The 26,732-nt window shown below is 39.2% G+C and overlaps 1 protein-coding gene across 5 annotated transcripts in view; it reads right to left on the bottom strand.

The window, feature by feature from the left end:
- lama2 (laminin, alpha 2) overlaps nt 1-26,732 on the bottom strand; it is a 299,175-nt gene that overhangs the window by 199,768 nt on the left and 72,675 nt on the right. For all 5 annotated transcript variants that reach the window (XM_049478821.1, XM_049478822.1, XM_049478823.1 and 2 more), the window contains exon 3: nt 26,134-26,246. In XM_049478821.1, coding sequence (XP_049334778.1) covers nt 26,134-26,246 — 113 coding nt within the window. The remainder of the gene's footprint in view (nt 1-26,133; nt 26,247-26,732) is intronic.

Raw genomic sequence — 26,732 nt, 5'->3', positions numbered from 1 at the left:
ACCCTAGAACCGCTTTTTTTTTAGTTTAGAAACTCTTGAGTCGACGTTTGAAGTCTTCAGTCGACATTTGAAGACCGCGAGTGACTCTGCTGTTCTGACATCCAGTGAAAGTTCATTCCACCACCTTGGTCCTCCAGCACAGAGAAGAGTCTGGATGTCTGTTTTCCTGTGTGTTTTGAGGGATGGAGGTTCGAGCCGAGCCATACCGGAAGCTCTAAGAGCTCTTGGTACAGATCTGGCTTTGACCATCATTGGCATCGAGTATGAAGTGGCTGGTCCATTTTTTGCCTTGTAGGCCAGCGTCAGGGTTTTAAATTTGATGCGGGCGGCAACAGGTTGCAACAGGTTACAAGGTTAATTGTAAAGTGGTTTGGTGGCTCACAGTGGAAGACCAGCCAGTAGAGAGTCGCAGTAGTCAAGTCTTGAGATGACAAGAGACTGCACAAGCACCTGAGTGGCTTCCTGTAGACTAAAAAACATTTGTCCTGACATTAAAAGATGAATATGAGACAAAAGATCAACATTTCAGCTTTTATTTCCAGTCATTGACATCTGGATCTGATGCCCAGTTCAGAAGATAGCACCCTCTGTGTGAACCCACCAATTTGTTTCTTATGAGCAAAAGTATTAAAACAGACAACCTTAAAAAATTAGCTTAATAAGACTCAATATTTAGTTGCAAATCTTATGCCTGCAATAACTGCATCTAGCCTGTGACCTACTGACAACACTAATCATTTGCTTTCTTCTTCTTCTGATGCTTTCTCAGACTTTCATCACAGCCTCTTTCCGTTGCTGTTTTTTTAGGGGGCTACTCCCTTCAGTCTCCTCTTTAGCAGGTAAAATGTATGCTCTGTAGGATTTACGTCTGGTTATTAGACTAGGCCAGTCTACAACCTTTAACTTCTTGCCTTTAACTAATGAACTGCCTTGTAGTTGTGCAGTGGGTTTTGGGTCATTATCTTGCTCAGGTTGGCTGTAATTTCTTTAAATTGTCACACAAAATGTTTCTGTAGACTTCTGTGTTCAATCTACATCAGTGAAGATTAATGAGGGGTCTGTGACCCCCAGATGGGTCCTGACATATTCCCTGGGTGGTTGCAAAAAATATGCTAATTATGGGTGTTTTCTCTGCAAAATGTGCTGAGAATCTAATCCAGATACAGATCCACTTTCACTGAGTTTCTCTGCATCAGAACGACTCGTTCACAATTCTACTTGACTTTTTGACTCAACTTGATTGTGGCATGTCCAGGTTGGCCTAAAAACTGTGCTCCTTTTAAAAAGAACGCCAAAGAAGAAGGTCAGAAACAACCGCTTTTAAAAACCTTACAAAGACCTAGACCTATTAACCCACATGTGGAACAACTTTGCGCATCAATTCAGTTGAATTATATATATATATATATATATATATATATTAAGCGGTTCTGCAAATTGCTCATTTTGTGAGGTGTTGTAAGTTTTGGGGGGGGGGGGGTGTTTTTTTTTTTTATAAAAATAAAAAATAAATAGTACAGCAAAAGTTGTTAAGACACATTCTTTTTAATTACACTTTTGGATATAAAGAAATCATGCTGTACTTTGGAGTACACATTTTTACCTTGGTAGACAAAACAGTATAAATAATAAACATAATTTAACCTCTTACCCAAAGGTTAACAATCTGTATTGTACAATGTACATTTTATACAATGTTCCTGCTTTCAAACCTTAATGAATAAATCCACAAAAGAGTATAATGAAGTAAACACAGTTAGCATCATGCTAATCAGTCAAATATTCCCCTTTTTAGCCCTAAGACCTAAACTTTAGACACCAGACCTGTCTCAGCCAACTAACCACACCATGAAGTGGAAAAAAAAACTATTAAATGCCATTTTTGTCCAAATGATCACTTTAAGAATCAGGGAATGTGTGTGGTAGCATTAGCCATCCCAGCAGATGCTCTGTGTAAAGTAACAGAAGTAAGATATTGTGGATTCTCTTTCCTGCTGCTACAGGAACAGCTGATAAAACCATCTGAAGCTTTTTTTTTAATTGGACAGTTACACATAATGACAGCCCACCAGCTGCACGTATCAAACACTCCCTTCACAGGAACAACTTCAGAACTAGTTTTTCAGAAAAGAAAAAGGTTTTAAAAAAAATAATTATTTTTTTTTAATTAGGTGCAATTCCAAAAACCCTCCACAGAATATTCTGCAATGGCACTTATCATTAAGCGGCCTACTCAACAGATGTTCCTCTCTTTATATCTTAGAGGAAAGATATACAAGAGAACAAAACACAGCTCGCAAATCTTCAAAGTCGACAAAAAAACATTTAATAATTCAAACAAAACTTTCATTTCATTTTAAATCTTTCTACTTACGTTTCTTCCTGGGCTGGAAAATGTCTAATGTCTGCTTTTAAACACAGTTTAACACAAGACGTGAAGTACTCTCCTACACTGCTCTCAAAATTGTTCTCATTACAGTTTAATTGCAAAATGACATTAAGGAAAGATTGAGTGGCACTAATGGAGCTCCATATATAAAGAGATTTGACTCCCCTGCTGAACAAAATCAGCCTGACCAGCCGTGATTAAGCTGCTTTACTTTATTTTATTTCGCTCTAGACCAGTATGGTGGGTTATTTGATGCTTTAACCAAAAAGTCAACTAGCATGACCAAGTGTACCGACCAGCATAATCACAGTGGTTAACCAGCATGACCAGTCCGACCATGCTTTCCTTCAGGGGTGCTTTTCCCAAAGAAATATATTTATATATGAAAAAAAAAAACATTTGAAAATGTCATCACTTTACATAAACTACGTCCAACGCCAGCAAAAACAAAATCCACATCTTGAGTTTTTTTTTTTTTTTATGTAACTCTTTAAAGGTCAGTAGTTCAATTTTAAGCATTACTGCATGTAGTGTAATATTCACTATCTATAGCCCTATCTGGACAGGCTTAGTTTCTCAGGGGGTCCTGCGGTAAATTTATCTTTTATGGGGGTTCTCTGTGATTTTATTCTTGTTCTTATTCTTCTTCTTTGAGTTTTATCACTTCACATAGCTATTTGTCCACCGCCACGGACTGTGATTACACTTTGGGCACGCGTTTCCACGGAGATTCGCAAAAACACAACAGCGAGTGGAAATGGAGGAGCTACTGAATGTGATGTCATGTGACCGAGAAAGCCTAAAAACTCACTGGTCCTCCTGTTTTTTTTTTCAATTGCAGTCTGGATAAAGGAGTTTGATCACTGAGTAGAAGTGTTTTTCACACAGTTGTCCCCCTTGAGAAACCTATGTGTAGATAACTGCGCCCCTTAAATTGGCACATTAAACACATTTTGATTTCAATTTAATCCAAAAAATGAGTTAAACAATGCCAGATTTAAGGTTTGGTAGAGGAGTTTGGTTTGTGTATTTAAATATATTCCCCTAAAACAGAAGCATTCAAATATTTGCATATGACTGTCTATGAATATTCATTTTAGATATTTTTGAAAATATTGTCTAGTGAAGAACAGACAAATCCTGGGGGTATTGGGAACATCGGTCACTTCCAGGTGGCTGCACCTCTGAAATAGCAATCCGCCAAAGTCAGAGTGCAAGTGCCACACTGATTGGTTGATTGCATTCTATGAACAAAACACACCCATGATTAATTAGGAGAATTAATACATGCCTTTTGCTTGTTTTGAGTCGCACAAGGTTTGTACTTTTCCCGTCGTTACGATAGCAAAGACATACTGACATGCCCTAAATCTGTAAAGGAACGCAGGCGGGAAGCGGATGTAAAAGCGAGCAAACGAGAAAATAAGCGAACATAAACAAACAGGGAGAAAATGAGCAACTAAACTAGACATATAAATAACTAAACAGGACAAGGAAAATAAACAAGGAAACTAGCTAGAGATAAGCAAGGATAAACAGAGAATAAACATATGCAAACGTTGAATAACAAACAACAGAGGAAGGTGCAAAGACCGAAGAATAAACACAGACATAAGGGGACTATTTATACACAAAGGAAGCACACACCTGGGGAAACAGGAAACGAGGGGCGGAGCTACAAATTACAGACACGTGATGGAAAATTACTGGGGAAACACACTGGGAAACGGAGAAACACAGGGAAACAGAGCAAGGGCGTGACAAAATCAAGCTGTGAAGTGTGAAGTTGATTGCTTGCCTAAAAAATAGAGCCCCAAGTATTGGTGCAGCTTAAACAACAACACCAACAACAACAAAATGTATATTTTGCCTTTGCACAGTAATGTAAATGTGACTTTTAACAAAACCATTGTTTGAATGTGTTGCTCTGCTTTACAGAAATCCTGTCTCCTGAATGTGTGAAGCTGAATGTTAACCTAAACGATGCCTCTGGCGTTCCTGGCTTCGGTGCCAGAAAGCAGCACTGAACGCAGTGAAGTCTTAGCCCTGCGGTAATGATTTAAATTCAGGGGCTAATGGCCCTGTACTGCTGTCCACGGCACACACAAGAGCAATGGGACACACACATTTAATGACTGTGTCTGTGTGTGTGTGTGTGTGTGTGTGTGTGTGTGTGTGTGTGTGTGTGTGTGTGTGTGTGATTATTCAAATTTCTAGCCCAGCGCCAGACCACGGATAACGAGGGGCACTGATGTCACGGCCCATAACACCACATTACTTTATTACACACCCATGCACCCACCCACGTGCACACTCATACACACACATATACTTGTTTTTATACAGTGTCAGAATATGGGAAACCCTATACACCCTATATATATGTATGTATTATATACAGTAAATGTAGCTATGGGTGTATAAAAACATGCCCGCTGTGTATTATATACACATAATGCACACCATACAATATGTAGTAAGTCTACCATATTTCTAGCACTATAAGGCACACTTAAAATCCTTTAATGTTTTTCAAAATTATCAGTGCACCTTATAATCCAGTGCACTTTATGTATGAATTTTACCAGTCAGGTTATAAGGAGCAGTAAAGCCACTCTGCTGAAGTACAGCGTTATACAGGAGTTACAGTTTAAGCCCAAGGCACAGAGTCTGGTGCAATATTAACATTAGCCGCTAACCGCACTAAGCGCTAGCTTTTTTACCAGTCAGAGGTGAGTATATCAGACTGTAGTCTGCGTGTTTACCATGTTAAAACAGTCTACGTGGAATGAACCATTAGCTAACATTGCCCCGGTTTACTGGGACACTCAGGGTTCCTCATCTGCTAATGCTAATGCTCCAGCCTTAGTGATGGAGAAATTAGGAAATCTAAACTTACTGTAAATATACAGAAGCACTTTACTCACTCAAATCTTTTTTTTTTTTTGTATAAATGTCAAGGTAGAAATCTGTGTAGATTAACATCCAGAATTACAGTTTTGTTTACATAGCTTAGCTTTACTTAACTTAGGGTCCAGTGACTAATAATTGATCACAGTGGTTAACCAACATAACATAACAAGTCTGACTATGCTTTCCTTCAGTGGTGCGTTTCCCGAAACATTTTTAACGCTAAAAACTTTGTAAACTTGTACTTAAGAACATTCATAACATTACAAGCATTTCCCAAAAAGCTTCATAAGTTACGTAGTTCTTAATAATTACTGTTTATTTGCAGAATGTAGCAAATAAATAAAAAAAAAAATCTGTAAAAAAAATTGAAAAATAATTACACATTAAACATATAGAATTCAATTTATTACAAATTTAGTAAATCAAATGCCAGATTTAGGGGTATTAAAAAAAAAGATATATTCATCTAAAACAGACGTATTTAAATATGTGCTGTCTACATATATGACTGTCTATAAATATTCACAAAACTATATATGTATTTGAGTTTTTTTTTTCTCATGAACATATTATCTAATGGAGAGCAGCCAAATCCTGGGGGTATTGGGACCCCAGAAAGATATAAATACACATCCACAATTACTTTCCTTCCCAGTGAAGCGCATTGCAGTGTGTGAGTAAAACATGCATGGATGGATCCATAAAAAAAGACTTTACTTTACAGAAATGGGGCAGAACACACACACACACACACACACACACACACACACACACACACACACACACTAAACTGGCACAAATGAAACATGTTTCGTACTTGAAGCTCATTTAAAGCCAGTAGAACACTGCTGAGCCATGAGCCAATGAGGTTGTGTGATAGCATGTGACAGCCCCCTCCACACAGACACATACACACACACCCACACACACAACCAGCACTGTACCACATACAGACCCTTTCATGTGATGTAAGAATTTCATCATTGCTATTTAAAAAACTACGCTATTTACAGGACTAAACATTTCTGTGAAAATAAGCTACCGCTATTTTATGCAGTAAATGTTTGTGAACATATCTTTTAATTAATGTATTCAGCTACTTTAAGTTGCACCCACTGCTGACACAGATGTGCAAATACACACACATACAACACCTTGTCTATTCCCAAATTCCTGCCAATAGAATAGAACTCTCTGGAGAAGATAAGCCCAACTTTGTTGGCACAATATCTAATGCCAGAAATGGGTTAAAGCAGACCTGGGCATTGTAATTAGAAGGAGAGTAAATCTGCAACTATATCACCTACAGGGGTTGGACAATGAAACTACAACACCTGTCATTTTAGTGTGGGAGGTTTCATGGCTAAATTGGAGCAGCCTGGTGGCCAATCTTCATTAATTGCACATTGCACCAGTAAGCAACATTATGGGTGACATACCAGAGTTCAAATGAGGACAAATTGTTGGTCCAACATTCTTGCTGGCACATCTGTGAGCAAGACAGCAAGTCTTTGTGATGTATCAAGAGCCACAGTATCCAGGGTAATGTCAGCATACCACCAAGAAGGAATAACCACATCCAACAGGATTAACTGTGGACACTGTAAGAGGAAGCTGTCTGAAAGGGATGTTCGGGTGCTAACCCGGATTGCATGCAAAAAAACATAAAACCACGGCTGAAATAAATAAATTATTGTGGTCTAAAACCAGGTGTTTCAGTCTCATTGTCCAACCCCTGTATTACACTGTGATAGGTGCGTGAAATACAGCTACACAGTTTTTTTTAGGCCAACTCTTTTTGTTTATCTCCTGCTTCTACCAGCCTCTAGGTTGCTAAAATTCTTATTCTTATTCTTAGTTTATCACAGTTGACTCACCAGACCAATTACCTTAGTTCCCAGTTACAATCAACTTGTAGACTCTAGACCAAATAATATAGAAACACTGACACACAATATACAGTTGTGGTCAAAAGTTTACATACACTTGTAAAAAAACATAATGTTATGGCTGTCTTGAGTTTTCAATAAGTTCTACAACTCTTATTTTTCTGTGATAGAGTGATCGGAACACATACATGTTTGTCACAAAAAACAGTCATAAAATTTGGTTCTTTCATAAATTTATTATGGGTCTGCTGAAAATGTCACCAAATCTGCTGGGTCAAAAATATACATACAGCAACAAAATTTGTCAATTTTGGTGATGTAGCGAGTTGTGTCAATCAAATTAGCTTCATGTCATGGCCTCTTCACTTCTTGTAAGTGATTCTGATTGACTACAGCTGTTGACTTCTCATGAGCCCATTTAAATAGGGCTCATTTGACCCAGTGATTAGACTCAGCTACAAAAGCTACAATGGGAAAGTCAAAGGAACTCAGTGTGGATCTGAAAAAGCGAATTATTGACTTGAACAAGTCAGGGAAGTCACTTGGAGCCATTTCAAAGCAGCTACAGGTCCCAAGAGCAACTGTGCAGACAATTATACGCAAGTATAAAGTGCATGGAACAGTTGTGTCACTGCCACGATCAGGAAGAAAACGCAAGCTATCACATGCTGCCGAGAGGAGATTGGTCAGGATGGTCAAGAGTCAACCAAGAATCACCAAGAAGCAGGTCTGCAAGGATTTGGAAGCTGATGGAACACAGGTGTCAGTCTCCACAGTCAAGCGTGTTTTACATCGCCATGGACTGAGAGGCTGCCGTGCAAGAAAGAAGCCCTTGCTCCAGAAAAGGCACCTTAAGACTCGGCTGAAGTTTGCTGCTGATCACATGGACAAAGATAAAACCTTCTGGAGGAAAGTTCTCTGGTCAGACGAAACAAAAATTGAGCTGTTTGGCCACAACACCCAGCAATATGTTTGGAGGAGAAAAGGTGAGGCCTTTAATCCCAGGAACACCATGCCTACTGTCAAGCATGGTGGTGGTAGTATTATGCTCTGGGGATGTTTTGCTGCCAGTGGAACTGGTTCTTTGCAGAAAGTAAATGGGATAATGAAGAAGGAGGATTACCTCCAAATTCTGCAGGAAAACTTAAAACCATCAGCCCGAAGGTTGGGTCTTGGGCGCAGTTGGGTGTTCCAACAAGACAATGACCCAAAACACACATCAAAAGTGGTAAAGGAATGGCTAAACCAGGCTAGAATTAAGGTTTTAGAATGGCCTTCCCAAAGTCCTGACTTAAACCCCATTGAGAACATGTGGACAGTGCTAAAGAAACGGGTTCATGCAAGAAAACCATCACATTTAGCTGAACTGCACCAATTCTGTCAAGAAGAGTGGTCAAACATTCGACCTGAAGCTTGCCAGGAGCTTGTGGATGGCTACCAAAAGCGCCTAGTTGCCGTGAAAATGGCCAAGGGACATGTAACCAAATACTAATGTTGCTGTATGTATATTTTTGACCCAGCAGATTTGGTGACATTTTCAGCAGACCCATAATACATTTATGAAAGAACCAAATTTTATGACTGTTTTTTGTGACAAACATGTATGTGTTCCGATCACTCTATCACAGAAAAATAAGAGTTGTAGAACTTATTGAAAACTCAAGACAGCCATAACATTATGTTTTTTACAAGTGTATGTAAACTTTTGACCACAACTGTACATATTGAAGCATAAACAAAAGATTTACCCAACAAAATCACTGCAGAATCAAACAAGACACCACTATAATTGCAGGATGAGGAATTTAAAAGGAATGTGTCCTACATTTTCAATGTACAATCAATGCCACTAAACTCAATTCTTTGAATGTTAATTTCACCTGGGATGGTGGGGTAATCTGCTAATTATTACCAAAGCTTCTTTGGTAAACAGTAAAATTAGCTCTCTATATTTTGGAGAAGCCGTTCATTCACTGTCTTTTCCAGATATAATAACTTTATTTTATTTGGAGGAATCAACTACAACTTCTACCTGGTGAAAATGGAGCCATGGCAAAAACAGAGCCATGGCGACTCGAGCCTTAACAGCAAAAAAGTATTTGAGGTCATGACCTCTTCAGTTTGTAGTCTATTTATAATCTACATTATAAATAAATTGAGTAGTTTAACATATTTTGACCATTGTGTGTTTATTTAATCATTAAGTAATTTTATATTAGTTTTGAAGGCTCTTGTATAACAATACATCATGAAACTGCCTCCAGCTTATACAAAGCTTGAGAAGAACCCCTCAATATTTGGTGTGTTACCATTGCTGGTTTGAATCCTGGTCATGCAGCTTGCAATCATCATTTTGTTTTTCATGAGGCTCCCCCTACAGTCAAGGACAAAATGTTTACTGTCACTCATAATTGTTTTGAGCACAAAATACTGTGTGTGAATGTAACAGAAAAGGGTTTGTGACCCAAGAGTTATTAATATTTTTTTGCATTTTACCTTTAACTAATACCCAAAGCCTTTTGCTCCATTTCATTAAATTAAAGGACAGAGTGCTATAAGGAATTTTACACAGCATGTAATGCGTCTGTGAAACACATACAGCTCTGGGAAAAAATTGAGACCACTTCAGTTTTTTTTAATTCTATAAACTATGAACAACATTTCTCCCAAATTCCAAATACAGATATTGTCATTAAGAGCATTCATTTGCAGAAAATGAGAAATGGCTGAAGTAACAAAAAAAGATGCAGAGCTTTCAGACCTCAAATGGTGCAAAGAAAACAGAAATCAATATTTGGTGGAATAACCCTGGTTTTCATGCATCTTGGCATGTTCTCCTCCACCGGTCTTACACACTGCTTTTGGATAACTTTATGCCTTTACTCCTGGTGCAAAATTCAAGCAGTTCAGCTTGGTTTGATGACTTGTGAGTTTTTTTTTTATTTGGTAAAATCAAAGAAACTCGTCATTTTTAAGTTGTCACCATGGGCTGGCTTTTTTGGGTTAAACTGATTGCTGTATTTACTGACTTGAGTATTTAATGACAGTGCTTCATTGGGATTGTGTTACATCAAAAAAATCACACACCTCACAAACCGGCTTCCTTCGTTTTCCCACATTACTGGTTTCTTCTGTTGTTCCTCCGTCTGGTCTGCTCTATAAATCTCACTAAACAGCAGGATCAGTGTAATGAAACCTGGCTCTGTAAAACACCGGCGCTGCAGATGAATTAAGCTGCTCTGCAGTGGCAGCTAATCACACAGCAGTCAGGGCAGGGTGCCTTCGGTGATTGAAGGAAAGCTGCAATATTTATGTCGTTCTGACACGGCTCTTAATTCACATTGCAGTTATGAAGCCTGAGAGCTGACGGTGACGCAGTTACACAGCAATTTAACCCACATTACAGCCTCTGAAGTGCCATAAATCAGTGTGTACAGGCTGCTGACAAAACTGCCCTGGCTAATACTGTATAAAGCAGATATTGCCTAAACCATTATGACAATTATGACAATTTGTTTTCTATTTCATATGGTTAAAAGCACAGACTGAAGCTTTTTTATACACCTTATCAGACACTGATATATGAAGCTATAGTGTGATGTTAGAAGTGGTTTGGTACAAAGTTGGTACAAGTGCTATATCCAAAAAGACACTTGAGTAGAAGTTGATGTGTTCTTTAAACACCACACTTTAGTAGAAGTACTGAAGTATTGAACATTTTTGTACTTAAGTATTGCAAGCAGAAGCAGGTTATTCTGAAATGTAGTACTCAAGTACTGAAATACTCTCTATTGCTCTCTTACTCTGTCTTTTCTCTTTCTCCTCTCCCCTGTCCTCTCCTGCTTTTGTTACTCTTCTTCTTCTTCTTCTTCTTCTTCTTCTTCTTCTTCTTCTTCTTCTTCTTCTTCTTCTTCTTCTTCTCCTCTCTTATTGTCTTTTTCTCTTTCTCCACTACCCTGTCTTCTCCTGCTTTTGTAAATGTTCTACTTCCTCTTCTTCTTCTTCTTCTTCTTCTTCTTCTTCTTCTTCTTCTTCTCTGTCTCTTTGTTTCTATCTCTTGCTTTTCTAACTCTCTCTTTCTTATTGTTCTTCTTCTTTTTCTTATTCTTTCTTGCTTTCTCTCAATCTTTCTAATTCTCTTCCTCCTCTTACTCTGTTTTCTTTCTTTATTTCTTTCTGAAATGTAGTACTCATAAACTGAAAGTAAAAGTACAGTGTTGTGTTGTGTAGTTATTAAAGAAACTAGTGTAAAGTTTGCAGTGTAAAAAGCAGAATGGGAGCAGTGTGGTCTTTATACTGTATAAGAGCAGCATGATCACTTGATTCACTCAGTGATGAGGAGCTTCATCAGAACATCTACTGCTCTGGCTTTAGTGATAACATGGGTTTGAAATAATTTGTAATATTTTTAGTATTAAACTTATCAAAAATATGTAAAAGTAAAAGAAAAGAAAAAAAATATACTCCTACACTCCTATACTCCTACTTTAAGACCTAACGATAAATGGAATTTTATATCAGTTATGTTTTTGTCTCCCAACCCTCCACTTGCTCTATTGCCTCGATTTGGGTCTTTTTCTTGCTTTTTTGCCTCCCCCTCTATATATCTATTTTCTTTCCAAATCATTTCTCCCTCTTTACCCCAACTCTCTCTCCCTCTCACTCCAGTTCTTCTCCTCCACTTTTTTCCTGCCCTCACCTTCAGTCTGTCTTCTTTCCTCTCCTGCTTTCTCTTAATCTGTCTTTGTCCTCATCCTCTTCTTTCTCTCTCTCTCTTCTCCTTTTCTTTTTTAAACTCTGTCTCCTTCTCTGTCTTGCTCTCTCTACCTCTCTCTCTATTGCTTGTTCTCCTTTCCTGCTTTCTTCTTCTCTATTTCTCTCTTCCCCTTTCTTTCTTTTCCTTTGATCTCCTCTCTTATATCTTTCTTCTTCTTTCTCTCTCTCTAGCTCTCTAGCACTCTCTTTTTCTCATCTTTCCTTGTGTCTCTCTATTTCTTTCTCTTCGTTTTCCTTTCCTGCTTTCTCACACTCACACTTCCTCTTCTTGTTCCTCTTCTTCTTCTTCCTCTCACTCTCATGCTTTCTGTCCTCTTTCTTCTGTTCTGTCTCTCTTTTTTCTATCTTTCTCTCTTTGTTATCCTCTCCTGCTTTCTCTCACTTGCTCTTTATCACTGTTTCTTTTTCTCCTCCTCCTCCTGCTCCTCCTCTCACTCCCATTTCTTTCTTTCTTTCTTTCTTTTTTCTTTCTGTCTTTGTCTTTTTATTCTTTTTATTCTTTTATCAATCTGTTGTGATTAACCTAGCACTCCTTTTTCTTTAACAAATGTGCTCTTTTGCCTCTGAATTATTACATATGATTGGTTATCTTTATTCAACCATTATTGTTTAAAGAAAAAAACACTGAATTGTATTTTTTTTTTTTATATCTCTTCTGTTTCTGCTCTCAGTTGAATAAAATTAAATGATATGTATGTTTTATTTTGATCTGAACATGTGGATATCAATGTGCGGATATTATGATCTAAACATTGTGTCTGCTCCTGTCTTGTTTACCCCAAAAAAAAAAAAAATAAAAAAAAAATAATTACCGTATTTTTCGGACTATAAGGCGCACCGTATTATAAGACGCACTATCAAAGAACGCCTATTTTCTGCTATTTTTCCATACATAGGGCGCATCGCATTATAAGGCGCGTTAAGTGACACTAGAAAGGGTGCCTATATCAAAGTGAACAGGGGTGGCGCCATGTTTCCCTTCCCCCACCGGGGGTGGTCGCTTGCCGGTGGAGCGTCTCCGTATACAAATCTAGCTCTTTCAAAGTCAAACGAGTGCTGGATATTAATCTACACAGATTCCTCTCCTGAAAACTGTTTATTTGGGTGAGTAACGTGCTTCAGTTTATTTACAGTAAGCTTAGATTTCCAGATGTCCACTAAGGCTTGCTGCACCAGCGTTAGCATAGCTATCCGCTAGCACGCTAGCTAGTCACCTAAACTAGTAAAGTTAACCCAAACTTAAACGACAGCGTTACACTGAGTAATCCTGCGTGTTCTGGTAAGACAGTGAGATATTAGCTAGCGATTCGTCCCCCGTAGCTTGTTTTAACACGGTAAACAAGCAGATTACAGGCTGATAAAACTCACCTCTGAGAGAGTTAGCGCTTAGCATCTAGCTAATGCTAGCCAGGCAAAGCAGCACAGACTTACAGGCTGATAACTCACCTCTGAACGGTGAACGCTTAGCGATTAGCATCTAACTCTAATAATACTGCTCCAGCAGTATTAAAAGTGCTAAATTTAGAAAATACTGATCTCTGAACAGTGAAAAAGCTAGCTAGCTAAGCGGTTAGCATCTAGCTAATGCTATTGCTGCTCCAGCCTCGGAGCGGCACGGCTCTGCACGGAGTGTGTGTTTACTGCTCCTTACACCTGACGGGTAAAATTGAGATAATACTGATCTCTGAACAGTGAATAAGCTAGCTAATGCTATTTGCTGCTCCAGCCTCGGAGCTGCACGGCTCTGGACTCTGTATAGCACTGAAACTCTGTATAACGCTGCACGGAGTGTGTGTTTACTGCTCCTTACAACCTGACGAGTAAAATTTAGATAATACTGATCTCAGTGAATAAGCTAGCTAGCTTAGCGGTTAGCATCTAGCTAATGCTATTGCTGCTCAGCCTCGGAGCTGCACGGCTCTGGACTCTGTATAGCACTGAAACTCTCTATAACGCTGCACGGAGTGTGTGTTTACTGCTCCTTACAACCTGACGGGTAAAATCCATACAAAAGGCGCACCGTATTATAAGACGCACTGTCAATTTTTGTGAAAATTAAAAGTTTTTAAGTGCGCCTTATAGTCCGAAAAATACGGTATATATATATATATATATATATATATATATATATATATATATATATATATATATATATATATATATATATATGTACAGCTCTGGAAAAAAGAGATCACCTCAGTTTCTGAATCAGTTTCTCTGATTTTGCTATTTATAGGTATATGTTTGAGCAAAATTAACATTTTTGTTTTATTCCATAAACTATGGACTACGAGCTTTTAGCCCTCAAATAATGCAAATAAAACAAGTTCAGAAATCAATATTAGGTGGAATAACCCTGGTTTTTAAGTACGGTTTTCATGCATCTTGGCATGTTCTCCTCCACCAGTCTTACACACTGCTTTTGGATAACTTTATGCCACTCCAGGTGCAAAAATTCAAGCAGTTCAGTTTGGTTTGATGGCTTGTGATCATCCATCTTCCTCTTGATTATATTCCAGAGCTTTTCAATTTGGTAAGATCATAGAGCTGTATATATATTATATTTTTATCTACAATGAAATCAAACAGAAACAGGTCAGTAATGAAAACAACAGTTAGCTCTGGAGCTGGAGGGGTTAATGAGCTCAGTGTCCACAGAAACACTGGAGTGTGTGTGGATGTAATGGGCTGGCAGGCGTTTATCGCCACGGTGACGGGCTGTCAGGCTGTGAGTGATGGGGAGATGGTGGCTGAGGCACTTCACACCGTCAGATCTCCGACAGTAATTACACACACACACACACACACACACACACACACACACACTGATTTATTAACACTTAGGTCATCGATACTCAAGATGAATACTTAAACATTCTCTCTCTCTCTCGATCTCGACTCACATTCACATTCTCTCGCTTTCTCTAACCCTCTAACTCTTTATCCCCCCCCCTCACTTTTTATATCGCTCCTCTTTCTCCATTATACCTTCTTCTTTTCTCTCATTCTCTGTGCTCTTACTTTTTATCTCTCTCTCTATTCTTTTATTCTTAATCTCCCAACCCTCCTCTTGCTCTGTTCTCCCGATTTGGGTCTTTTTCTTTCTTCTTTCCAAACAATTTCTCCCTCTTTACCCCTAACTCTCTCTCCCTCTCACTCCAGTTCTTCTCCTCCACTTTTTTCCCGCCCTCACCTTCCCTCTATCTCTTTTACTTCTCCTGTGTTCTCTCAATATTTCTTTGTCTTCTCCTTGTCCTCGTCCTCTTCTTTCTCTACTTTCTTTATTCTGTCTTGCTCTCTCTACGTCTCTCTCTATCGCTTGTTCTCTTTTCCTGCTTACTTCGTCTCTATTTCTCCCCCCCTTTCTTTCTCTTTCTTTGATCTCCTCTCTTGTTTTCTCTCTTTCTTCTTCTTCTTCTTCTTCTTCTTCTTCTTCTTCTTTCTCTCTCTCTAGTTCTCTCTCACTCTTTCTTTTTCTCATCCTTCTGTTTCTCCCTCTCCTTGTGTTTCATTCTCTCCTTCTCTGTCTTTGTTTTTTTCTCTCCTGCTTTCTCACACTCTTTCTTCTTCTTCTTCTTCTTCTTCTTCTTCTTCTTCTTCTTCTTCTTCTTATTATTATTATTATTATTATTACTCCTTTTCTTCTTCTTCTTTCTCTCTTTTCTCCCTTTTTCTCTTTGTTTTCTTTTTCTGGTTTTGTCACACTTGTCTTCTGCTTTGTTTTTCTCTCCTGCTTTCTCCCACTGTTTCCTCTTCTTCTTCTTCTTCTTTTTCTGCTACTTCTTTTTCTTCTTCTTCTTCTTCTTCTTCTTCTTACTCTTTCTTTTTCTCCTCCTCTTCTCCCTCTTCTTCTCTCTCTCTGTCTCTCTCTCTCTTTCACTCTTTATCTGTCTCTTTGTTTTCATTTCTCTGGTAATGTTTAGTAGATCTGTTTTATTAGGCTTCATACAGTGGAGGCACATTCGAAGAAGGTTTAAGGTATTTAGAAACCTAAAACTGCCAGTTAGGTTCAGAGTGTAAAATATATAAACTTCCTAAAAACACTGACTACATTTAGTGTTTAGTGTGAGTTAATAGTATGAATGTGATTAGTTGAGTGCCTCTGGTTGGCTGGAGGATCTGGAGCATGTGTAGGACTGTTGTGATGACTCCAGAGCAGTGTAGGGTCTGCCTGCAGGTGAGCGGGACTGGATTAGAGCGTCACACAGTAATAAAGTGATATTTAACCCTGGACGCTGACCTGAGATCAGACTTCAATCTGTCACAGAATGGTGAGGTTAAGGAGTCGGGGTCACAGATCTTAGATTGGCTCTCCCAGTCGAGCCTGTAGAGACAGACCCGGTTCCACATCATCACTCAGAGCAGCTCCAGCAGCTCAGTGTCCACACAAGACCAGCTCCCAACATCCCCCCCCCCCACTCTCACCTCTCTCAATCTGTCTCACTCTCTGCTCTGCTTTCTCTCTTTATACTCTATTTTTCTTCTGTCTCTCTTTCTCTCTGTCTACTTTATGCAATTACATGCAATTTTGATGATCAGATCATGACTCTATTTCACTTCTCCACATAAAAAGCCTGGTGTAAATGCTCTCCTGACTCTATCTCACTGTGTTTACGTGTGTGTGTGTGTGTTTGTGTGCATGCACATGCTTATCGGCAGATAAGAGCAGTAGAGTGTTACCTGCAGTTTAAATAACATGTCACCATATGGAGATGGGCTCTGAGTGTGTTGTCCCATTGTTAAATCCCCATAAAGACCAATTTATGCTACAATGTTGTATCTACGCACTGGCATACACATACCAAACGCCACAGCCTACTGCCACTATGCCCTGTGCATAGCTGTGTACCCTGTGCTGCAGTCTAGGGCATATCCTGACATTCATCTCTGTAGAAATGTAAACAGCAGCTGCTGTGATTGGTCTGCTGAGCCTCCTGTCTACATGTTCATGTCTTTGTGGCTAACAAACTAGACAAGTAAAAATACACAGGCTACACAATAGGGTCTGCACTGACTCAATTTAGTCTTTAAATGTCTTATTTAAGTTATTTTTTTTTTCAATCATTTTTTGGTGGTATCTAGCATGAATTATTACCAGTGTTTGTGCTCCTGTTTCAGGCTGTTTTAGTTGGGTGGAGGAGTGGTCAGGAAAAAGAACAACAGGATTTTGGCTCTTGCTCATGCATATTCATGATATCCATTTTTTTCTCGCCTCTGATTGGCTAACAACACTGTGACATTCTTTTTGCAGCTCTGCAGTGGCCGAACACAAGCCAAGGTGCACGGGGCCACTAATCCTAATTTATGGGTTAATGTCAGTCTGGGTGGCTTTTCCTGATTCACTCGTTTTTCTGTCTATTTTCTTTTATTGGTTAATGCAGGCAATGGGAGTAGAACAGTTTTCCATGCAGCGTTAATATGCAACTCGGAGTGACCTACTGTATGAGCAAGTACTAAATGCTTTCTAGCAAAATGACACTTTTAATCCCCTCCAGATGGAGTCCATGTTTAACCTGTCCTGGTTCCATCGCTGTCCCTGATGGGTATGACGTCACATAAATGTCAAAAGATGGGATTCTGGGATGCTGGTAGTAGGCGGTCCGTCACAAACCCTGGAGATATTAGCCAATAGAGTTCACTGTGGGAGATGACCCTGACCCCGTCCCCAAACTGTCAAAACCACCCCTTTCTACACTCAAGCGCAAAAAAACAACTGCCGACAATTCTCTGAGACAATTCTCATAGCGTGCAAGGACACATGTGAATTCGAGAGCAAAAAAACATATTTCTGAGAACAATATTTTGTTCAGCGCGCAAACAATTCCCTTTCACATTTGCGCTCGCGAGAAGTTAATTTACACACGCAAAATATTAAAACAAGCTGGTTCATTGTTTTCACCTGGTATTTTTGCGCCTTTGACTTTTGACATTGATGTGACGCCATAGATGGGACCCAACACGTAAGGAGTAGGAGGAGGAGGGGTTATTGCCCCCCCCGAGTTAAAACATAACATAGAGATCAATTTCTCTAGCCACACCCAGTCTGGAAAAAGGTTATATAGCTGTTTAAGCTTTGGAACTCCAACAAACCACAATGAGAACTATTACGCACAAATGGCGAAAATGTGGAACAATGGTGAACCTTCCCAGAATCAAAGAAAATTACCCCAAGGGTGCAGCGACAACGCATCCAAGAGGTCACAAAAGACCCACAACAACATCCAAAAAATTGCAGGCCTCAGTTGTCTCAGTTAGGGTCAGTGTTCATGACTCTACACTTTTTTTCACACAGGGATATGAAGGTTTGGAGTTTTCCTCCCTTTATAATAAACAATTTTTAACTTAAAAACTGCATTTTGTGTTTTATTTGTGTTGTCTTTGACTAATATTTAAATTTGGTTGATGATTTGAAACATTTATGAGTGACAAACATGCAAAAAAGAAAGAAATATCGGAGGGGGCAAACACTTTTTCACACCACTGTATGTCTGTAACTTCCCAGTACTGTAGGTGTGCGTGTCTAGATTGTGGTAAGTGAGCAATATTGGTCAGTTATATTGCTATTCTCTGCTTTGGTCATTTCTTAATATTGCCCAATCATCCCTCTCTCTCTCTCTCTTTCTCTCTCTCTCTCTCTGTAGGAGTGTACTACATTGCTGCATTAATTAGGGTCTCTGAAGGTTTCTGCAATTTCCTGCTAGAGCCCCCTCTTTCTCAACAAACACACACACACACACACACACACACACACAGCAGCCGGTATGATCATCTAGATTCACCTACTGGACTTAGTACAGGACCCCGGACAGGAAATTTACCCACACAAAGACTGACTGCCAATCTGATCTCCCATTCTTATCTACTAGACCCCTAGAGGACCCCCACACACATATTATTTGCAAGTAAACTTTGACTATGCTTATAAAACTATGATTTGTATACTGGACTCTGCAGTTCACCTGCAGGAGAGTCTGTTCAATCCCTGGTAAATTCCTGAGAGGCTCATTTGTGAACAGAAGCCAATACATTAGTGTGAAACACAGGCAGCAGAGTGGAACGCTTCTGCTCCACTTTACTTTAACAGCTGAGTGTTTAGTTTAGTGTCGGGAGTGAAATTGGGGTGGGAGTGGATTTAGTACATTATTCTATAGCTCTGACTTTCAGCTCTGCTTCTGGAGACTCTGCAGTTCTGCAGACTTATATCCAGATTTAAACCCACCCACCTGCTTAACCACCAGTGGTGTGCAGTGAGGCGCATGTAAATCATTACATAATATTTAATCAGGAAATATATATTATAGTTATTGTAATCTATAATTATATATTTTATAAATTAACTAAAATAAAAAACAGCATCTAATTCAAAGCATTCGTCTATGTTTTTTGCAGTTGCTACGTGACTCTTATATGACTGACAGCTGTTCTAACCAATCAGAGCTTTTTAAAAATGGCTTCCGCCCCACGTGTCTGCATTCCCCTTCTCCTGATTTTTTGAAGGGTGTGATAATGAGTCTTTTAGCAAAGTCGCAGTACAATCTAACCAATCAGATTCATGATTTTCACTCCGGGGGCGGGGCCATGGCTGTCTAACCCCTTCTCAGCGCTGTGCTGAAGGTGTTACGCGTTGCTTAGTGTAAAACAGAGCTCATGCTGGATTAGTTCAATAGTTAGCGAACTATAATGTATAATATATATGCAACTGCAAATGAGACAGATATTGAATCATATTATATTAAAAAAGCCTTTTTAAAGGCTGCCCTTCAATGTGAAAATAATTCACAATAAATAGGCCACCTGACTGGTGAGTTTTTGTGTTTGTGCTTAATGTTTTGGCTGACCTGGCATTGCAGGCATACAAATGAGTGACATTTGTTGGTTGGCTGTACTTTAAATGTATGAAAATTAAGCACTGAAGTCGAGACAGAGAATACGTAGCTCTAATATAAGTCTATGTGTAGGTTGGTGGGTGCCATGCTTTTGGAGGCCCTAGCCATGCTTGTGGGCCCTTTATGAAAATGGATGAGGTGTTGTGGCACTGCTCTGACTTTGACTTCTGGCTATAAGGGGTCCTAGGACAGAGGGGACATATTTTTAGAGGGCTGTGGTTATGAGAACCCCTACCTGGGGGCCCTACAAAATAGCAGTGCATACTATGCTATGGGTCCCTTGACTTCCAAAGAAGTCATTTACCATGGCTCCTTGACTTTCTAGGGACCTACAAATTGTGATTCAGGACCTTATTTAATGTTTCTGAATTTGTATTGTTTCAAAATGATTATGTTTAATTTCTCTAAGGCGCAGAGACACAATCTAATGTTGCAATTATTTAAATTTAAGACAAACATTTTTTCCTGATGAATGCTATATTTCACTCAATTAAATTGAGTGAATTTGGCCAAGGCTTTTTTTTCACTTATGTTAAAAAAAACAAGCCATTTGACTAGTTTAATAGTTACAGACTATCTTAAATCCGTCCTTGGATGTAAATACCTGGAAATAAACACTGAAATGCTGATCTTTTGTCTCATTTTCATCTTTCTCACTGTTCCAATACTTTTAAAGGGGACTGTTTTATTCTTTATTCTTCCACAAATCTTTAGGCAATCTCTAAAAGGCCTAGATGGTCATGAATGCTCCCCACTGGCTGTTAAACTTTGTTACCCCACACACACATCTGGTTCTCCAAATACACACACAGTACCGACTCCAAAAAGCCAAACAGGACAGGACACAAACCAAATACACACATATACACACACTCCCTGCAGCTTATTTCTCTAGCCTGCCCCCTCTCGTTCCTCTGGAACCCTCCCGCCAAGGACAAGCAGAGTGGGAGGAGGGGAGGAAAGGAGACAGGAAGAAAAGAAATGGAGAGAAAGAAGGGAAAAAGAAGAACCCACACTAAGTTACTAAGTTACATCTGAGGAAACTGGGCCTCTTCATGAAAACAGCGTGGAATTCCAGAAAGCAAGGAGAAAAGTAGGAAGAGGATGTGAAGGGCTTTAGAAGAGACAAACACAGCTGGATGCTGCATTTGAAGCGTCTCTATCGTGGATAAAATTAATAGTTTCCCTCGCTTTTGATTAAAGGAATCTGTAAACGTTTCTTTTTTGAGTTATAAAGTGTGTCATTCACTCCTCAGTCTACACAGCTTATATGTGGAAACCTTGCAGCCAAAACAACCTCTTTAGAAATATTAAAAGCAGTTTTTATTTCCTTTATTAAGGGACAAAAATGATCCCAAAGCTGGTTCTATCTGAAAAACTATTTTGTCCCCTAAACCTAATGGCAGCAACAACTGCAACCATCGCTAACGTTGGGTATAAACTGTATGACAAGCCTTCTTTAATTTTACAACTTACAACATCACGAAAAAAAGCAGAAAATATATTGGAAAATATAATCATATATATAATATAATAAGGTAATCATTAACATGTAATGATCTAAAAAATAATAATAATGCTGCTGGAAACTTTGGGAACTTGGTCTTTGGTCCACCCATTCCTGAGACATGTGAGCGCCTTATTTAAACACACAAACACTAACATCAGGTAAATTACACCCATAAAATATCTTACTCTCTATCACTAACACCTCTTGATAAAAACATAAAATTAATGACTTCAATGATCTCCCTGAAGCTCTCCAAAGTCCCATACAAGTCGGACAGCAGCAACACAATGAAAATCACATGAAACAATTGCCAAATTGTAGGTTTAAGATGATTCCACAGCATCTAAATCACATTTGGACTAGGCCACTCCAAAACCTTCAATTGGTTTGTTGGATCATTGTCCTGCGACAGAACCCAAGTAGCCTGAAATCTTTTAGCTGCTTAATGCTGTCAGACAGGTTCTGTTTAAGTTTTAAGTGATTTTTTTTTTATTCTACAGGTCGGGCAGTAATTAGGCCTGGCTGTGGTTAGTAGTGAAATTGATGAGGGCCAGATTAGTTTGGAATAACTTTGTTTTTCCTTAATACATTCCCAGACATCCCAAGTGGCAAAAAATAAATTAATTAATTTCAGGGAAGTACCCCCGGACCTGGACTTTGACCCCCCAATCCCCTGCCCCCTTAAATTTCCTTTTTTGGAATGGCCTGAGAGGTATTTTAGAAATAAAATAAAATTTGGTCCGCTATTAAGCAGGTTTTTATAAGGTGAGATTCAAACTTTGAACTCTAGGTGTCGCTATGGAATAAACTTAATCTAAAACGCTCCTCATCTCCTTTCCTTCTTTCATTATACCTACATTAATGTTCCTGAGCTTTTGTGAAAACATGGTGGCTCCAAAAAAACGGAAAATGAACATTATATGCAGAAAACTTCAAGCACGTTGCACTGTAAAAAAAAAAAACTGTAGTTTTTACAGGAAAACGCTGGCAGCTGTGGTTACCAGAGTTTTCCTGTTAAAATTACAGACGATAAGTAAATAACTCTACTGAAAAAAAATGTAAATTAATTTACAGTGATTGAAATCACTGCTAAATTACAATAATAATCTGTCAAGTTTACACAAATTAAATGTTAATTTTGCATAGCAGTGTTCTACATAAAAATACCCTTTCCTGTATTTTTTACCTCTAACAAATGTCTTTAAAACGACAATTTTTTTTTTATCTGAGTTTAGAGGGAAGTGTGTATGTTTGATTTTTTAGGAATCAGTTGCCATAATGAAAGAGTATAAGAATAATATTAAGAGACATTATGAAACGAAACATCAATTTGAATAATCTTCGTTTACACAACACTGTCAAAGAGAGATACAGATAGTAACTCAAGTAAAATGGTGCATAAATGATAGCAATCAAGAAAATGTATTATTATAAGTAGTATATTTTATTATTTGTTTTATTACAGAGTCTGTGGCCCGTGACTGCACATATATTTCTCCTTCTGGCCCCCAACAAGAAAAAATTGGACCTCCCTAAAATATATAGACACATTAACTCACCTCAACATGCCTTTTGCATTCGTTTTACCCCTGTGAACAATGCTGAAATCACTATTACAAACTGTACAGCAGGTAAGACTTTCACTACTCTTTGTTTTTACCAGACATGGATATACTTTATAGTAGTCAGAGGGGAAATGAGTTTTGATGGGAGCCATGATGCTCCTTCTTTTACTCTTCTCTTCTTACTCTTATTGAATCCATCCCATCCAGGAGGGGAAAAACACTGCCCGCCCACACTGATAACAGATAGGCTGACTCACAGTCTGTTTACAGAGAACAGGCCAATCAGAACCCTCTCTGTTTTGCATGCACCTCATGAATATGCACATGAGGGATGCACCTTTCTCTCCCTGTCCCTCTCTTTAACACAAGCAATTGGGAAAAAAAGTCTGTGTCGCCTGCATGCAAGTTTGTGTTCACTCTTGGGCCACTCGTTCTAAATTACGGGAGATTTTATCTGACTTGGGGGCATTAGGGAGCTGTTATTGATATGCGGTAAACTCCCGCAACTTCCGGGAGACTTGGGAAGTCTGCATTCTATAGCAGTTTAGCTCCACCCATTCATCCTCCAGCAGTTTAACCTCAGCCATTTAGCCTAGAGCAGAATGTCGAATCTGTATATAGCTTCATGTTTTAATATTTTTAATCCCAGCCAAGCTGAAGCATGTGATCAGTTCTTTGAAGACCGATCAACTGATTAAACAAATTTGAAATCAGTCCATCTTTGAACTGCTTTCAAAAGGCTTTGTTGCGAAACTGCACCCAAAATGCCAAAAACTCCTTCTCCATGCATACTTTAATTACCATTAGATTAAATGTAAGGAATTGTCCAGAAGGTGGCGCTCTCTAAATGTCTCCTGACTGTCCATTAAAAAATTTTGGCTTGCACAGCGAGGTCAGCTAACGGTGAGCCGCGCTGCTTACTAATAGCTTCCACATTACAGCAGTGGAACCCTGCCACTGATTAAGACGATATCACACATATAACAACACATATAAACACATGCACTCACACAAAACAGGTATGCAGACACTCATGCAACGCTTTTGGAGGCTTAACGCTGACTGCAAGAGATGTTTGGGGCCATTTACTCTTGTCTTGGATTCAGTCTCAGTCCAAATATACTGTATTTAAACTTTTCCACACTTCAAGTACACTGACTTAAGTAACTAATTTCTGTTGTCGTTGGTCAAAAATACCTTCAACCAGAGCCCAGACTCTCATTGGAATATTTGTTCATAGCTGTAGTAATGATATGGATAGTCAATCAGGTTAAACTGCACCTGAGCAGCCGTTTAGCTCAAACCTGAGGAGTATATTTGATCGCTGGTTTGGATCAAGACCTGATTACGCTCTCACCACAAATTAATTGCTTGAGTTTTTTTTGGGACTGGATCAAGACCACCTCCTCTCACAGGTCGCAGTCTGGTTGTTTAAAGGGGTTGTTTTAGTTGCACCCCACTGCAATTAGTGTTTTCATATCTGTAAAAATGCCCTAAAAATAGTATAATGGTTTTTCTGTTTCATAAATAAACAGAACCAGCATGTTCTCTAATTGTGTGATGTGATCTCTTTTCTGTATTTCCTGTATTTACTATTATCCCTCAAATTCCCTGCTATTATAGTACATCCGCCCTAAATATCAGCCTTCAGCCCTCTTGGCACATTTGATAAATGCCAGTAGAGACTTTTCCGCTTCTTAAGTCAACATTCAAAAGGTCTGCCCCCACTACTAAGCAACAGAGGGAAATCATAACTATTATCTGTTATTAATTAAACTTTTAACATCTGGGGAGTGCACATATCTCGGATAATACAGAAAATATTGTGTTAAATATTAATATGTGACTCTAAAAGTAGGTATTGTGACATTAAAGGAGAGCGCCGGTGAAAATGGACTTTTGGTGTAGTAAAACATGATAAAGAGTAGTAACCTTTGTTGAATAGCACTCCTCCATTCTCACGCAGCTTTCCGAGATCCAGTCATTTTTTGCAGTTTTTCCAAACATGCTTTAGAATGGATGATATGGGGCATATTTTGCCACTGCAGATAAATCGCTTTTTACACTATTATCCTTTTTCAAAGTAGCTCCACACCTTATTGGTAGAATCCAGAGAGATCCTGACATTTAAAACGAGGCATTAATAACTTAAAAAGTGCAGAAGAAGCTTATTAAATTGTCATGGCTTATGTGGCACGCTAAAATAGTTAAATGTGTGAAAATAGTAGCCCCCCCATTTTATCTTTATGTATTATCTCCTTCTCATATAACTGCTGTTAAGATTCCTTTTATTATTTAACAGGGTAATATAAGTTTCGGTGACAGGCACCAGGGTGTAATACTCTAACCAGCAGAGAAAGTTAGTCAGTACCTGGTGGAGCAGTTAGCAGATAACACACCGAGTAGCTCCTGTAACCTGCTGTTTCTGTGTTTTGCAGTGCATATACAAAAATAAATATGTTGCACCGGAGATGAGTTGGCCCATCATTTTCAGCAGTGTAACACTTACATGTGTAAAAAGCGATTTATCTGCATATCATCCATTCTAAAGTATATTTGGAGAAACTGAAAAAAAATGACTGGATCTCGGAAAGCTGCAGGAGAGTGGAGATGGGCTATTCAACAAAGGTTGGTACTCTTTATGATGTTTTACTACACCCAAAGTCAAATTTACACTGGAGCTCTAATTTTAAGGAGTGTGTATAGGTTTGTGTTAAGGTAGAGATATACTTGCTGTTAAGTACGTGCTCATGTGTTCTCCGCGTATCCTGCGTTTGTTTGGAGCGTAGGTCGTTCACGTCCTTCAAAAATTAACGCGACACGTGCGCAAGGTGCAATACACACAAAACCGCTGAGGGCAGTGTGGCCACTAACCAGTATGTTTGCATCGTTCAAATCCGGAAGCCCTTTGCCATGTTTACATTGTGTAAATCCCGAAGCACTTTCTACGCTCTGCCCTCTAGTGGAAGCCTCCAGTTACACGAGTTGCACATAGGCTAGTATGTTCTCAGTCACATTCACAACGCAGCCGGTTGTCTACGAGAACACATGGGCAAACAGCAAGTATGTTTCTACCCTAACAGTCTCTCAGATCATTTTATGGTTAAATATTATTTCTAATGTATTAATAGGCTGATCCTGGGCAGGACAGTTAGACCAGACCATTCTAAAGAGATGTGTATCAGTGAAGGCTCTTGGGCTTTACCTGCTGAAGGTCCAGAGTGATGGTAACATAATGGTACTCCATGCCGTTCTTTATGCTGGGACTCTGCCACCACTTGTTGGTGCCGTCGATGGCGTACTCGATGGGGTGTCGCTCTGCAAACCAAGGATAAAAGGAAGAAAAGAAGTGAATAAAGAGAGAGAGAGAGCTCTTGGTGAGGAGGAGAGGTTTGTGTATTCACGGTCGTTGTTTCGGAGGTTTGGGGCAGAGCGTTAGCATGCTGCTTCAGAACTCTATCGCCGTGACCTTTTTGGAGGAGAGTCGGCGAGTCTTATCAGAGATTCTGAAGCGGCGAGGGAGCGGAGCAGCGGCCGGTCGGGCAGACGGGCGGCCGGGGAGAAGCGAGTGAAGTGAGCGTCTTTTGGAGATCAGTCAGAGTCCTATCAGCTCTCTCTTTCTCTCAGGCACAGACAAGGAGGAGGAGGAGGTGGGGTGGAGGGGTCCGTCTAAGAGCCACTTAATGGGAAAATGGAGGAAAACTGGCACTTTTTTATCAACAAATCTGCTTTTTTTTTATCTAAATCCTTCATCCCCAAGGCTGCTGTTTGTTATTCTCCAGTAATAGGCCACATTTTTTTTTC

This window comes from Astyanax mexicanus, chromosome 1 (assembly GCF_023375975.1).
Source record: "Astyanax mexicanus isolate ESR-SI-001 chromosome 1, AstMex3_surface, whole genome shotgun sequence".
Classification (NCBI taxonomy): Eukaryota; Metazoa; Chordata; class Actinopteri; order Characiformes; family Acestrorhamphidae; genus Astyanax; species Astyanax mexicanus.
The sequence above is the reverse complement of the archived record's forward strand: the minus strand, read 5'-3'. Positions and strand labels throughout refer to the sequence as shown.